The following is a 15,456-nucleotide window of genomic DNA, read 5'->3' on the forward strand; positions in this document are numbered from 1 at the left end:
GGAGTAATGGTCTCAAGTTGCAGTGGGGGAGGTTTAGGTTGGATATCAGGAAAAACTATTTCACTAAGAGGGTGGTGAAACACTGGAATGGGTTACCATCCTTAGAGGTTGTTAAGGCCCAGCTTGACAAAGCCCTGGCTGAGATGATTGGGAATTGGTCCTGCTTTCAGCGGGGGGGTTGGACTAGATGACCTCCTGAGGTCCCTTCCAACCCTGATATTCTATGATTCTGGATCTGCCTTCTGATTCTGCTCCAACCACTGGGTAGCACTGCCTACATCCCTGTGTGTGACAGGTGGTTCTGTGCTTGATGCAGTAGCCAGCACTCCTCATAAAAAGGAAAAGGATGATGGTGTGTTCCAAGTGGTATGGTTCTCATCTCTGGCTGTCCAGTAGTTGGTCATGAGCTGCTTAATCCTCTCTCTGCACTGCACCAGGCTGGTGCATCCCCAATGCTGCCAGCTTCTTCACTATTTCCTAGTATACATGGTCATTCCTTGTTAAAAAATCACACTTTTTGCTCATATCACACTAGAGAATCACCAAAATCTGGCTGTGCCTATGACCCGAAAGCAGTGTGCTTGGCAAAGGACTTGCTCTGGGAGTGGCCATTGCAAATGCAGGCGCAGGTTCAATGTGTTTGCAGCTCAGCAGTCAGAATAAAATGAAAGGGTTAAATACCGAGCAACTGTACTAGAACAAGAGGGGCCACTTCTGTGTCTTGGGAGTCATTTACCACTCTTGGGATAGAGAGGCTAAATAACACAACAGTGTCAGCAAACTCTCAGGGCTTGAGTCTGGGGGGCCTTGGCCCAGGCCAAGCTGTGTCCACACTGCAAAATGATGGCATTTGGGCCCAAGCCCCCAGGGGAACCAGATGTGACCCTTCCACTCCTGTAGAGTTCTGGGCCCAGGCCCAAGTCAGACAGAATTGTGTGTACACAAACAAGGGTTTGGCCTTGCCCCTGCGTCTGAGCCCAGGCTTACATTGCAATGTGTACGTACCCTAAGTCTCTCTGATGGGAGTCCTGCTTAGCACTGGTGCAGTGTCTCTACACTAGAGGTTTGAACTGATGTAACTTCTGGGACAGAGTCCCCTAGTCTAGCCAGGCTCCCAGGCAGAGCGGGAAGTGCCTTCCATAAGGTCACACAGGAAGGCTAGCAGAGTGGTTTCAGCTCCCCAGGGCTGCTGCAATAAGGGAGAATGGAACCTACAAGTCTTCAGAATACAGGGACTTGTTGATGTCATACAGAGGGGAGCTACTGTTCCACCCAATGGCTGGCAGACAGCCCCCCTGTCCCCCGTGCCTCCCCAGACACAAGAGCAATACGTCGCAGAAATGGAATATCAGCAAAAACTCACCAAGTTTTTGGCCCAATACTATATGAACGGCAACCAGCACTGGAAACCACATGGGAAACCATTACTTAACAAGCAGCACTCACAGTATCACTGGTAATGTTGGGCAAGCATGTTTAAAGAAGGGGGATTTTCTCAGTGCCCTCTTGTCTGCTGGGGCAGCTCCTGTGTGCCCAGGGGTTCTGCCCTTAGGGTTGGTCACACTGGAGGTCCCCATCTGAGGGTTTTCATTTTGCCCACAGAATCATGAGATTCTGATGCTGAGCTCATGTTTGAAGTGTTAACTCAGGTGTTGGGTTTGAGCTATTCGCTAACAGGACACCTCCATGGCAGGGTTAGAGCCCCCTTCCCTTTGGTTCACCAGAAGTTCAGGGGAATGGCACTGGGACATTGTGCCATTCACAGTCAGGTCACAGATTTTAGTAAGTCCAGACTGATAGTGACCAAATATCATCACGACCTGACAGCTGTTCAGTGGCTGGGCGGCTGTGAGGTTGGTGGTCTCCAGTCACAGCATTCCCTCAGTCTGCCATTTCCACCTCCATGGGCACCCTTGTCTGCAATCCCTGCAGCATCCCCGGCTGACTGAGCTCCATGCTTCATCTCAGGGCTGGTGTGAGCAAGCTTACTGCTGCCTGAAACCAGCACTGAATGCTCGGTCACTCCCTTGCACAACATCCCAGGCCAGGCCCTGTGCACGAGGGCTGGCCACAGATCCAGTTCTTTACCGTTTCTTGTGCCATCTCTGTTGATTCCTGTTATAGTCTGTTTGTGCTGCTCCCCACATGCTCAAAGGCGCACTCTTTTGAACACAGCTGGTATAATTCTATTTTATCTGTATTTGAAGCTGGCATCAGCTCCATACCTTAATACCCACCTTGTCACTTCTGTGTGCCACGGGGGGCAGCTCCTCCCAGAGAGGGCTCAGCACTGCCCAAGGCTGTGGGGAGGGACTGATCCTCAATGTGTCTTGTTTGCAGGGGTCGTCTGAATAGAGAACCCAGCACGCTTCTGTTTCCACAGATCAGCACGCTGAAGGGCAGCAGTAAGTAAAAGTGCCTCAGATGGCCTAGGCTAGGGCGAAATCCTGCCTTCGACGGGGCTGCAGACCAGAGATGAACTCAAACTGCTTAGCTCAGCCGAGCTTGGGGTGTTCAGATCCAGGATTTTACCCCATAGCCATATTTAGTAGGAATGAGACGCTCAGCAGGAATGACAATACTCTCTTCAGCACAAGTTTTCCGGGGAGTTTTCACAGTGAAATGCTCTACCCTAGGGCCAGCAACTACTCCTTTTTATTTATTAACAAATAGCTGCTGCTAGAAAGTGGGGCCCTCCCTTCCCTCAGCCAGGCTGGCAAAAGCTCCCTTCCTGCTGTCACCCGATGCTCCCCTGCTGCCAACCATGTACCCCTTGCCCTCCTCCTGTTGGGATACATCAAGGAGGCAGGTGTGCACTATGCCGGGTGGCCATAGTCTGTCAGTGGCTACATTAGTCAGGCCGCAGGAGGCAATTGAGGCCGGCTCCCTCCCTTCCGAGTATTATCATCCCTGCTGAGATTCTGGTCCCTACTCAATATGGCTATGGGGCAAAATGCCAGATTTGAGCACCACAAGTTCATCTCCAGTTCCTACTGGTCTCCAGGAACAGGCACGCTAAGGGGGCTTTCACTAGGGTCTGGAGAGGAGCACTTGGCAGCACACAGTTGCAGGGGAGGGAGGAAGGTTGGCAGTAGCACAAACAGCCAGGCTCCCCATTTGCATGCCCGTCTGTCCGAGGCCAAGTCCCAGGAGGAAGCATGGCTAGATTCCTAAAGCCCCAGTCAGATTAGCTAGCTCATGTGTGGGGAGGAAGCTTCTCCTGACATTCCAGAACTGCCCAATGCAACCACAGTTGCACCCTAAAACGCTCTGCAGCTGGCTCTAACATGGTGGCCCATGGTCCCCACCACAGAAGAGTCCATGATGTTTGTGCACAGAGCCCAAGCCCCAGAGCGGAAGAATGTCAGGGAGGAGAGACCCCCCTGTGGTTTGGGTCTAGGATCCAGCAGCCCAAATATACACTGACATCACAAGGGAGGTGTTTGCACCCTGCAGCACTAGCTGTGCCAGGAGCCCGCCCCACTGTGCCAGGGCAGGGAGGTGCCCAGAGCACAAGCTCTGTGAGACAAGGCCAACCTATGCCTCCTACTGCACATCTACTGGAACAGCTGCTCCTGCTGTCCTCCACGATCCACCCAGCTCTGTCTTCACCCAGCTCTCCTCACAGGGGACACCCCCCCCCCACTCTTCTCACCGAACCATATCCCCGCTTCTCATGATAGGCCTCTCCTCTTCTCTCACCCTTCCAGTCCTGCCCCCAAAAGCTATCTGCTCCCACTCTCCTCCCCACCCCACTGGGACAGGCTCTAGTTCTGGGTATTTCCCAACCCATTGGCTCTGTGCCCTAGTGCCTTGTGCTGCTGCTGAGAGGCAGCTGGCAGAGGGGCTTGGGGCTCCTGTGTAGCCACGAATGGGTCTACAGTGTTTACAAGGCATAGCATTGCTGTGCTAGAGCCACCGCCCACATGCCAGGGCACTGGCTTGGGCTGAACCAACCCAGGGGTCTGATAGCTAAAACCTGGGACAGTACTGAACAAATGAGGGCTGCTGGAAGCTATGCTTCTCCTGAAAGCCCAGCCAGCTCTGGAACAGCCCCGCAGCATGTAACTCACAGAGGGGCATGGACCACGCAGCCGGCCCTTTACTCCAATGAGCTTGGCTCCTTCACCGCGTTGTGCTGTGTTCCTAGGCTATAGAGAGGCAATGGATAGCCGGCCACCACTGGTCATCAATGTGGATAGCCCTGGACCAGCTGCCTACTCGCCCCCGACCATGAGCTGCAGGGAGAGCAGTGCTCCAGCCTACACCTTTGGGAGGAAGACACCCCCTAGAGGTACTCAGTGGGATGACCTGCTTTCAGTCACTGACCAGATGTCTCACGGGCTCCCTGGGGCATGAGCTGTGTCTTTGTTCTGTGTCTGGACAGCACCTAGCCCTGTGGTGTCCTGGTCCAGGACTGGGCCTACCCCAATCCAAACAATACTGGTATGTTTAACTTTTTGCCCTGGGACAGGGAGTAGTGAACTGCACAGCTGTGGCTCTGCAGGTATCTGTCTGTCTTGGTGGCTTTGTTATTTCAGTCAGCTCTCCCCCAGTCCTATCAAGCGGTAGTATAGGTGGAGCAAAGGGCTCCTGGATGAAGGAAGCAGCTCCCCAAACTTACCCTTTGCTGGTTGTTTTCTCCAGAGGGTGGAGGCCGCAGATCCTGGCAGAAGTCCTGGTTCCAGAGCAAAAGCCCCTTTACCAGGAAGGCAGATTTTAACACTGAGAGCGATGTAGGTGATGCTTGTTTTTCTCATTGGTTGAATCTTTACAAATTCCTCTCCCGCCACAGAGCTCAGATTGGAAAAAACAGGAGGTGGTGTTCTCCCAGGCTCTGTCCTCTGCCAGCCCCACCCGAGACCAAATGAGCCGCAATAGCATCTTCTGTTTCTCACTCCTCTGGGTGCAAAGAGCCTTAATGGTGGGGAAAAAAGATTATTGCATGGCCCTGGACCTTTTGCAGCCATTCCCAGCAGCACAGAGCCAGTGCAAAAGGCTTGCCATTAGGAGCTGGTAGCATTTTACATCCACTCAGCATGTGTTTTACACTGGTGTAAATGACTGTCCAAGGCACAGGGCAGGGATGGAAGAGGCTCAGACTAACAGTTGAGCCTGTGGCCAGCAGGATGACACAGGCAGTCGCAGTCACAGTCACATGGAGAGGACACCTCAGGCAGTAGGGGGAGTAGATGGCAAAGACAGACAGTGTAGTCACAAGTATCAGAGGGGAGCCGTGTTAGTCTGGATCTGTAAAAGCAGCAAAGAGTCCTGTGGCACCTTATAGACCATCTGAGGAAGTGGGTATTCACCCACAAAAGCTCATGCTCCAAAATATCTGTTAGTCTATAAGGTGCCACAGGACTCTTTGCTGCTAGCGTAGTCACAGGTTTCAGAATAGCAGCCGTGTTAGTTTGTATCCGCAGAAAGAACCAGGAGTACTTGTGGCACCTTAGAGACTAACAAATTTATTTGAGCATACGCTTTTGAGTGTAGTCACAGCATTTAAAGAGCTCTACATCACCCAGTAGAACTGGAGCAGCCTGAAGCCTTAGCAGCTGAGGCTTTGGAGTCTGCAGGCTGCTCCTGATCACCTTGACCATCACCCTTTCTGTTAATTGAGGAGTCCCTGAGTGTTCTAACCCCCTTTTCCCCACAGACCCATGGTGCACGAGTCTCCTTCATGCTCTTGCAGTGGGATATGCCCTGCACAGTAATGTCTATTGCTTTACTTAGCTCTGTGCTTTGATAAGAATAACTCTGTTCTGGTAGTGGCCGTCTCCATTCCACTACACTCAGCCCTCGACCCTGGGCCCCCGGCAGGCCAGCAGACCAGGGTACCCGAGCTACAGCATTGGGAGAAAGGGGAAATTCAGCCTGGTAAGCAAAGGTGAGTGCTCTGATCAGGGCCATAACCGGGTGGGGTGAGCAGGGCAGCAGCCCCAGGCACAATGCCATGGGGGCGGAAAAATGACCAAAACCCCCCCCACAGGGGGCACAAACATGCTCACTCACCCTGGATGCTAAAACGCTTAAGTTACAGCTCTGCTATTAAGACCGAATCCTCCTCCCAAGTTCCTGTGCCCAGTAAGGTGGGCTCGTCTCTGACCATCTTCCCCAGCACAACACTCTGGGCTGCTGTCAGACCCGCATGTGCCCTTCTTGGGGCAGCTAAGGGCCTACACTTCACTGCAGTGGGTGGGTGCCTCTCTTCTGCCTAGCTGATCTCAGTGCAGCTCTCAGCCTTAGCACTACTCTGTTTTTCAAGGCCTCATTTAAGAAGCCTGCTTCTCAGCACTGTCCTCTAATGGTTTATATTCTACTGTAACGCTCTAGCTGTCCCCCCTGCAGACACTGAGAAGAGCTGGCATTTTACCTCTTAAAAGGACATGGTCAAAGTTTTTTTTTCCCCCCGTTCTTTTTCTTCACTGTTACTCAGCCTCATAAAATTTTGCACACTCAATGAGGGGTGGGAGTTGAAAAGGCAGGTAAAATACACATTGAATCAAAAACCTGTTTGCTCAAGCACAGCATGAACACAGGGTTGCACACTGTAGTTGGTTGTTGAAAAGTCACACCACCTGTACATTATGGGAGTTATGGTCCTAGGGCCTGATTCTATGCTGTTAGCAAGCAAGACAATCGGGCAGACCCCAACACCACTGTCTCTTCAAAGTGTCTCCAGATTTTTTGTTTGTTTTAGGCCTGTTTGGTGTCATACTTTACCATTTATTTTTCCCAGATGCTCAAATTAATCCAGCACCAAATAAATATGACACAACACCAGCTTATTTCCAGGTGCTGCAGACCTCACCTTCTTACTCCATAAGAAATCGGCCACAGGGGACTCATCAATGGGACAGTTCAGGTAAAGAAAATCAAAACCCTCTGTAATTAAATCTGTTGCTCTCGGGCTGCATACACACTTCACCATGCAAGCTGAACAGCCGTTAGCTACAGAGTACTCCTCATTCTTTTAACTTCCCCCACACTCCCTGCATTACTGCAATTCATAGAATATCAGTTGGTAGGCACCTCAGGTCATCTAGTCCAACCCCCTGCTTAAAGCAGGACCAAGCCCCAGATTTTTATTCCAGTTCCCTAACTGGCCCCCTCAAGGAAGGAGCTCACAACCCTGGGTTTAGCAGGCCAATGCTCAAACCACTGAGCTATCACCTCTCCCTTTTTGTTCTTACCACGGTCCCATTTCTCTTCCCCTCTGAGATTTTTCAGGGGAAGGGACAGAGCAGACAGATGCCATTGTTGAAAACTTAGGAATAGGTTGTGTCAAGCTGAACACTAATAATTTCCACACTCATGGTAACAGTGAAATGGCACTGACAGAAAAAACTGATCAAGCAGAACTTACAACCTTTATGAAGATAAAACAGATCGCAGCAGCCAACCTGGGGGTCACATATTTTGTCAAAGCTCAGTATAAACTAGGAAACATTCAGTTCCATTCTACATGGGAAAAGAACCCACAGCAAAACAAGCATTTTTGACTTAGTCCAGTTATGGGTCATGACCCAATTTTTCTGCAGTAGGTCTTTTTGACAGTTGTGTTTTTTTTTTAATCACTCCCCCCACCCACATTACTATCATAGCTAAAGTGAAATATAGATCTGGCCTTAGTTGGCATTTGGACCAGAGAATTTTCAGATTTACAAGATTGTCAGAAGAGTTTAGCTACTATTTAGGTGCCTCAAGAAGTAGCAAGGTTTTTAGGATTGCTCAGCATGCCCTTGAAAATCTGACTTCAGAACACAGGAATTTCTCTCCCGAAAGAGCTGAGATACATGGAAATAGGGACTGCTCTGTTCTAATCCCAGCTGACACCACTTCAGCAGCCAGGTTGGATAAGTCACTTGAGCTCTCTGGCTCAGTTTCCCCTTGTAAACTGGAGAGGTGAGCAAGGGTGTGAGGTAGCACATGCTAGGTAACAACTGCAAAGCATTTTGAACACGAAAGGCTGAACAGTTGACTATTGTTCATATTTAGATGCATAGCACTGCACACACACTATTGTAAATACTTCCAGACATATCCCTGACCTTCGCACCATGGAGAGAGTTCTAGCTCAGGCTGCCTTGTTTTCAGTTACAAGTTGTAGCCTGGTTCAGACAGACTGTATAATTGCCCCAATAGGAGTGGATGTTATACTGAGATGAAGAAGCCAGGACAAAAATCATGTCCAGAATGTGGTTCTTACACCTGGACTAAATATTTTAGGAGTAGATCCTGTGCTGGTGAAACTGCCATTGTCCAGTGTAAGTGAGAATGGCCCATTGTAAAATTACTGGTGCACTGGCACAAATCACCGAAAACGTGCACTGGTGTTTCTGCAGCATCTGAATTGAATTGGGTCTCTATACGTCTAAACAACCCTGACAGACACATCAAGTAGGGCAGCAGCAGCTATGGAGTTCGTTGTTACAGCTGTAGGTGAAATCCTCACACTCCTAAGATGCATTTCACATGCTATGGACACAGCACTCAGATCCTGTTTTCACGTTGTTATGAAAGCCACTGGTAAATGCTGAGCACAGACTCCTAGAGGGAGCCTTCTAGTACCAAGAGAAGGGCACATAATCCACAAGTTTAAAGTGCACCAGCTGCTGGATTCTCTTCCTTCCAGGGAACACGCCAGGACCAGGATTATATGATGTTGAGAAGGGGCACATAGCTCGTTTGCCCAGCTCCCCAAGTGTTATCATCCAGGGCATCAGAAGACCTAAGAGACACGAAACCGGGCCCTTCACAACTCTTTGAACAGGAGCTGCAAAGACCAGTAACTTTGCTCAATTTCCATCTGCTTGACAGCAGCTAATGTAGTGTGTTCATCTAAAGAGGCTCACAAAGTTAACACAGCCTAAGATTCATTATGCCGTATACTCTATTACTAAGTTACCTCCCTACACTGTGATTCTGATCTGAAACAACCTGTTAATTCAGAGGCAGAAGTACAGGCCCAGTACACCTAAAAAGCTGTACTGTAATAGGTAGCTTTCGCTGTTAGAAATTGAGGATGCTGCCATTCACCATACATTTACTAGTAATAAACCCTTGAAAATTGAAGATTTGAATTGGACTAGGTGCCTATTAAACACTAAGACTGAGGGTGCCTGTCTTCACTGCCACTCACGTTGAGGAGTTTGGGAGCACTCACTTTTTACCTGTATTAAAACTGATTTATCTAAGTATATTTAACATGGCTGGGTGTTCAGGAATAGCTTTCCATTTAAGATGGTAGCGTTATGTAATGTCAGGATCACGCTGTATCCTGTTTCATCACTACCATGAATGAAAGCTTCATAATTTAAACGAGTTAGTGCTTAAGCTAGCCACCTGAACAATTTGCCTGCAGGCTGTACTACATTTTAAACCATGATGGCAGTTCTCCATAGCCTACACATGCAAAGATATCAGTATTATTTATGCTCTTCTAGCTGCTAGATACACACAGCACTCAAGCATAAGTTAAGATTTGCACAGATCTACTATTCTGAATAAGTCACCTGCTGGCATCATAGCAAATATGACTAAGTAACTTCTGACAAGCAGTACATATATTTATGATGGCAAATTTTAAGAGGGATAGGGAGTTAGGACTTAAGCAATGCCAGTCTGAGTACAGTGGCACTTTATGTTCCACACCATGAGGTATAGTCTCCATTAGAATTAGAGGCAGAGGCAATCTCCACTTTTAACCTTTGTAACATTTCTGTAGCATATTTTCTCCATTCCAAAATGCAGGGGGTGTCTCGAGTACAACCCGTTAGTGTAGCGAGTAAATATTAATTCACTATGTGACCAGAAAAAATTCTGTAATCTTGATGTGGCAGAATACAGATTGTCTGGAACCAACCATGTGTTTAGATTCCAGCATTTTGCACCTTCAGATGACAGCCTGGATTCTGTATTTAAACTACCAGATCATTCTCAGACAACTGCAGGTTTTATTGATGTTTCATAATTGTTACAAAAAATCTTAATTAACTTTCGTGTTGTGAGTTCTTGGCTTCTGTATTAGCTCTGTTGAAAAAAGAAAAAAAACAAGACTCCCATTAGTAAAGAGATATTTGTTCATAGTCAATGCTAGTGAATTTCAACTAAGTTTGAGACTTACAGCTGGGCACTCTATTGTGCCACTGTTGATGTCATCGATGACATCATGAGGATGTCTGCCATCAATATTGCAGCCAACAGACTGAGCAGTTCCTAGAATCTCCTTAATGGTTCCTGTAACAGAGAGACTGCATCTTAGCCCCACCCCACAATACAGTGGTGTGGCATTGGAAGCAAGTCAGGCTTGGTCTGAGTTCAGCTTTATGGGGGGAGGGGGGAAAGGAGTGTCCCTGCTAGGTTGGTAGCAGTAGTCTGTTGGCAGCAGCAGTCAGTGACTTACAACAGCATGTTCATTCCTGAGCACATCTCCCTCCTGGTGGAAGTCTGTTAAACGCTGAAGTGTTTGATGAATGGGTGCAAGGCGGCTTGGCATGTGTTATATGGGATGCTCCTGGGGTCCAGTGACCGCTAAAAAATATTCAAATGGGGGTGCAGACCCCTTTGGAAATCTTAGGCATAGTCTGGGGATCATCAGAGATCGATGGCTCACAGGTTGAAGGCCACTGCCCTATGCCATTTTTCTACCTAGAAAAGCCATAACCTCCATCCCCAGAGGTCTGCAAGGTGCATTAGCAGGATTCACAGCTGAGGGCATAATGAGCATGTCCTGGTACATGGGTCTCCTGCATGAGTGCAGAGCACTGACATACCCAGGAGATAACCTAGAAAGGTCACTGATGTTTCAGGACTGACAGGAAGGTACATAGGACCTTCTTGAAGGAGATTCACACGTTCCCTTAGTATCCCCCTTCACAGCTGACTAGGCTGAATGTATCTCAGTAAGACAGGTCTGTTACTAAATGGGTCTGACCAACTTCTAAAACTAAGGTATCTTGAGAAACTGAATCAGATATGCAAGCTACTCATAGACTCATAGGTCAGAAGGGACCAATCTGATCATCTAGTCTGACCTCCTGCACAAGGCAGGCCACAGGCCTCAAGAGGATTTATATTGTAGTTTAGGAAGCTAGCTAATGCCCAGGTATGTCAGCAGAGGACCAGCTAGTCCCCTTTGGGAACAGACTGCACTGTGACAGGGTCAGGAATATGGGGGGAAGAAACATGTTCTGCCTCTGGCAGCTTGACTGTCCAACGCTCATGAATCTACCTCTTCACGCCAGGAAGTATTGTAAGTGAAAACCTACAGCAGAGGCTGAAGTTTCTGGCATGGAGCCCAGAGCTGCATTGTAGGCCAGCTAGTGGGTAGACAAGCAGGATGAGGGTCTCTGAATTCAGATGGGCTGCAGAAGGCTGAGCTGGTTCAGGTACTCAGGACCAGCCTATGGTAGCCACCACAACAGTAACCCCCTAGCAGCATACTGCTCTTACCAGAGAGCTCCCGAGCCAAGGACCTGTGCCTCATTTGGCGTGCGATGTTTACTATCTCATCAAAGCTGACACTGCCACTGTGTTTAACTGTGAACAAAATCAAATCACCTGTGAGTCCTCTGAAGAGTGTTAACCAAATCAGTTCAATGTCTCAGCCCTGGGAGTGGAGAGGGTATGGGGACAATACACCAGCACACTCATTCCTTATGAGGTCTTGGTTTATTATCTGGTGTTCCCAGACTTTGGCACAGAGTTACCCACAGAGAGAATCACCCTGTTTCCTAAGCTGGTGTATTTTATCAGCTCATCACTGGATTATACCAGCCACTTCATACTAGACAAGTACAGTGGCAGGTGGCTGTTTTACCAAATTGTTAGACAAGATATCCTCCAGCTAGTTCAGTGGTTCTCAAACTGGGTGGCATGACACCTCAAAGGGTCATAAGTGGTCAGCTCCAAACCCTGCTTTGCCTCCAGCATTTATAATAGCATTAAATATAGAAGTGTTTTTAAATTGTTGGGGGGTTGCACCCAAGAGGTTTGCTGTGTGAAAGGGGTCACCAATACAAAAGTTTGAGAACCACTGAGCTGGTCATAGAAGTACAATGATCCACAGGCAGATCATTTCAATTCCCTGCATCCTAGGGAATAATTTTCCCTTCAGATAGATTTGGATTGTACTTCTGTGCCTTTCAGATTGGAATCTCAAAGTGCTTCACAACATTAATGAAGCCCCACAATCCCCTACAAGGTTGGCAAATATTCCCATTTTGCAGGAGTAAACTGGAGGCAGGCAAGTTTGACAGCCAGCCAGCCAGATCTGGGCTGGCTGGATGCACCGCTTAGCACTAGTGACCAGTGGAAGTTAGCAAAGCAGGGAAGGGGGGGGGGGGGCCATAGATAGCTCTCTGGTTTGAGCATTAGCCTGCTAAACCCAGGGTTGCAAGTTCAATCCTTGAGGGGGCCACTTAGGGATCTGGGGCAAAATCAGTACTTGGTCTGACTACTGAAGGTAGGAGGCTGGACTCAATGACCTTTCAGGGTCCCTTCCAATTCTATGAGATAGATATATCTCCATATATTATAAATTAATCTTACTGTTCTTCTGCTTCTTCCTGTCACGAGGAGGCTCCTTGAGGGCTTTGATGATCAGGGCAGAGGCAGAAGGGACAACCTCAATCTAAAAAGGGGGAAGAGGCACATGTTTTCTTTAGGAGATACTGAGGTCAGAAAGCAAATCCAGAATCCTTGACAGAACTAGTCAGTCTCAAGACAGAGCTAACTAAACACATCCTCCAACTCACACAGAACTGTAATTAATCTAAATGCATTGTATTTACTAGAAAATAATTATGATCATCCTCCCACCTGTGTGTACTGGACATGCTTGTTACTATTCTTCTCTATGGAAAGACATGTGACTCGATGTTCCCAGCCTTTCGGCACAGAGCTCTCCACAAACAGAATAGCCCTGCTTCCTAAGCTGGGGATTCCTCTCAGCTCACCACTGGAGTATACCAGTCACTTCAGGACAAGACAGGCATGGTGGCGGGTGGCTACAAGTATACTGAAGAGCAGTTGGACTATTTCTGCTTGGCACAGTGTTCCCCTGGTATAAAAACTTGCTCTCCACCTCCAGTATATATCAGTCAAAGGTTACACTTGAAATACTCTCTCAATAGCGTTGTCGTCATGGTTCCAAGACCAATATGATACCAAAACTGGCCGACTGGCGAACCCATTTGTTTCCCTCTATTCTGTTATTAACCTTGGCAGTTGGTTTGATGCCTGCTCTTGACTCAGACACACTCCACTATTTCTGTGCACAGTGAAACACACAGCACTGTCAGTCTAGACAGCCCTGAATTACAGACTAAAAGGCAGCTGCCTCTGGATGGTGGGCCAGAGGCAGTTCTGGCCTTGGATACTCCCCAGCTCTTCAGAGCCTATAGAGATTAGGAAGGACTTTGTTTTTAAGGTCTTGTCCAGGAGACCCCCACACAGTAAACTGCATGGAACTCATTTTATCTACCTCGAAAGGATGAAGGGCTGAGTCGACCCTGCCGGGATTGACATTTGTGGTTCCAGCAAATCCAGGTGTTCCAAACCTGGCGCTTCTACCACTAAGCCATCCCTTCTGGCATTTAGTACCTGAGCTTGCCTGTTCTGGATAGTGAGTTTCACGGTGATCCTCAGCCCCTTCCAGTCACCTGTTGCCTTGGCAATGTCATCACCAACCTTTTTGGGAGACTGAAGACAAGAACAAGCATTTAATTGACTCTCTTCAGAGTGAGATTTTCCAACACACTCATTTGTTTGAACTCCTGCATTATATTGTACACTTCATGCCCTGTACCTGGAGTTATTTTTATTGCTGTATCTGAAAGATTCCCCTCTTGCCAAACAGCTAAATTCACTGATGTGGGCAAATACAAACCCTCTTGTGTATCTCTGCAATCTCATGGAGAAAGAAATGCCTCAGCAGAGCAAGCCACAAACCCAGAAGTGGCATCAGGGACTGCTGAACACACATTAGACAGCTTTCCCTCTGTCCTTACTGGCCATTTGCACCAATCCACTCCCACCCTCAGTCATTCCCCATGCCTCATCACACTTCTCCCCCCTGCCCCCAAAAAACCCATCTCCATACCACAGCCCCCTCACACACAGGGAGGTGCACTAACATGTTCACACACCACACCCAAAGAGATACAATAGCCCAGTTATACAAAAACAATGCTAAATTCAATTTCTTGCAAGTTTGCTCTCTGCCCAGTCACAAATATCAAATTCACATCTATGACAACCCCTACAGCATTTTAGAAGAGCCAAGTCTTTTTTATGTTGAGCAATTTTCATGCACTGAGAGTAGCCACACACTTTACAGAGACTGCTAAGACAGTGAACAGAGTTCCTGTCTAAAAGGGAAGTGGGTACACTGGATTCCTGCAGTAAAATAGGTAATTGACTCAATCAGGAGTCATACCTACATACTTACATTTCAGCTCATGGCTATTCTGCAGGGGGGGGGTTAGACAGTCACATTGGGTCAAAAATCTCTACCTTAGACTAAAGTAATTCAACCCTAATTATACCCCTTTACTAGATTAGCCATCCAGGCATCAGTTACAGAAAGTTTTGGCAACATTTGTTAAGTACATTTTAAACCCATGAGCTACGTACAGTAACATCTTTCCCAGCACCACTTACCAAACCCAAAGGGCCAATTTTAGGAGCCAGCGCAGAAGTGGCCCCGACCTCCCCGCCGGTGCATCTCAGGAACACTAAGGTCAAAGCAAAGCAGAGAGGCCGGTGAGCTCACACCGCTGGAGGTCGCTCGCCAGGCTGGGCTAGCGCCACCTGTCCCCAGTGACAACCCAGAGGGCCCGGCTGCGGCAGCACGTGCAGCCTGAGCTGCGCACGGAGAACAGCCACGTGGCCCCAGCCCGGGCCCCCGACAGACGGCAGCGGAAACCACCTCAGGGAGCGCCGCGCCCCGCCCGGCCCAGCGGCTCCTCGCGGACCCCGACCCGGCATCTTACGGGCCGCCACCCCCGCCCCAGACGTACCGACTTTGATCTCGTTGGGGTCGAACTTGGGCGGCATGGCGGCGGCGGCGGGCCCGAGCCGGATCCGGGGCGCGAGACACGGGCAGCTCCCCCTCACCTCCCAGCCTACACCAGCGCGCAAGAGACCGGGATGGCCTCCGATCGCGCAACATATACCAGCCGAGATCTCGCGAGAGAGAGGCAAGCCACACCCTGGCCACCATGTTAGCTGTGGGCAAGAGCCCAGGGGGGCGGGGAAACTCAGCCGCCATGTTGTGTGTGGGCAAGGCGCCCAGAGGCGAGCGAGCCGCCATGTTAGGTGTGGGCGGAGCCCCCAGCAACGAGGCTTAGTGGCCGTATCAGCTGTGGGTACAGAGCTCCACGGACGGAGAGGCCCAGCCGCCATGTTATCTGTGGGCAAGGCCCTCAAGGCGGGCAGGCCAAGCGCGGC

General features: G+C 49.1%; 2 protein-coding genes and 2 non-coding genes across 6 annotated transcripts; 1 reads left to right on the plus strand and 3 right to left on the minus strand.

Moving 5' to 3' along the window:
• Window positions 1-1,340: 1,340 nt before the first annotated feature.
• STPG3 (sperm-tail PG-rich repeat containing 3) lies at window positions 1,341-9,086 on the plus strand. Its single transcript, XM_050926567.1, has 7 exons — window positions 1,341-1,456; window positions 2,341-2,405; window positions 4,151-4,294; window positions 4,648-4,736; window positions 5,773-5,890; window positions 6,743-6,868; window positions 8,639-9,086. Exons 1-7 carry the CDS (start codon window positions 1,341-1,343, stop codon window positions 8,770-8,772), a joined length of 792 nt encoding a protein of 263 aa, XP_050782524.1. The 3' UTR covers window positions 8,773-9,086.
• Window positions 9,087-9,939: 853 nt separating this feature from the next.
• On the minus strand, window positions 9,940-15,164 carry RPL12 (ribosomal protein L12). 3 transcript variants are annotated; one of them, XM_050926558.1, is made up of 7 exons: window positions 15,027-15,163; window positions 14,668-14,741; window positions 13,609-13,707; window positions 12,556-12,637; window positions 11,458-11,544; window positions 10,130-10,242; window positions 9,940-10,035 (listed from the first exon to the last, which is right to left on the minus strand). In XM_050926558.1, the coding sequence occupies exons 1-7, from the start codon at window positions 15,061-15,063 to the stop codon at window positions 10,030-10,032; spliced, it is 498 nt and encodes a 165-aa protein (XP_050782515.1). In that variant the 5' UTR covers window positions 15,064-15,163; the 3' UTR covers window positions 9,940-10,029. The 3 variants fall into 3 exon arrangements, with proteins under 3 accessions (XP_050782515.1, XP_050782517.1, XP_050782516.1); XM_050926560.1 differs by lacking the exon at window positions 13,609-13,707 and having other exon boundaries at window positions 15,027-15,164; XM_050926559.1 differs by lacking the exon at window positions 10,130-10,242.
• On the minus strand, window positions 11,685-11,812 carry LOC127036314 (small nucleolar RNA SNORA65). The gene has a single exon (XR_007770079.1). It is a non-coding gene; the product is annotated as a small nucleolar RNA SNORA65 (small nucleolar RNA).
• On the minus strand, window positions 12,881-13,010 carry LOC127036312 (small nucleolar RNA SNORA65). The gene has a single exon (XR_007770078.1). It is a non-coding gene; the product is annotated as a small nucleolar RNA SNORA65 (small nucleolar RNA).
• Window positions 15,165-15,456: the final 292 nt, after the last annotated feature.

This window comes from Gopherus flavomarginatus, chromosome 17 (genome assembly GCF_025201925.1).
Source record: "Gopherus flavomarginatus isolate rGopFla2 chromosome 17, rGopFla2.mat.asm, whole genome shotgun sequence".
NCBI classification, from domain to species: domain Eukaryota; kingdom Metazoa; phylum Chordata; order Testudines; family Testudinidae; genus Gopherus; species Gopherus flavomarginatus.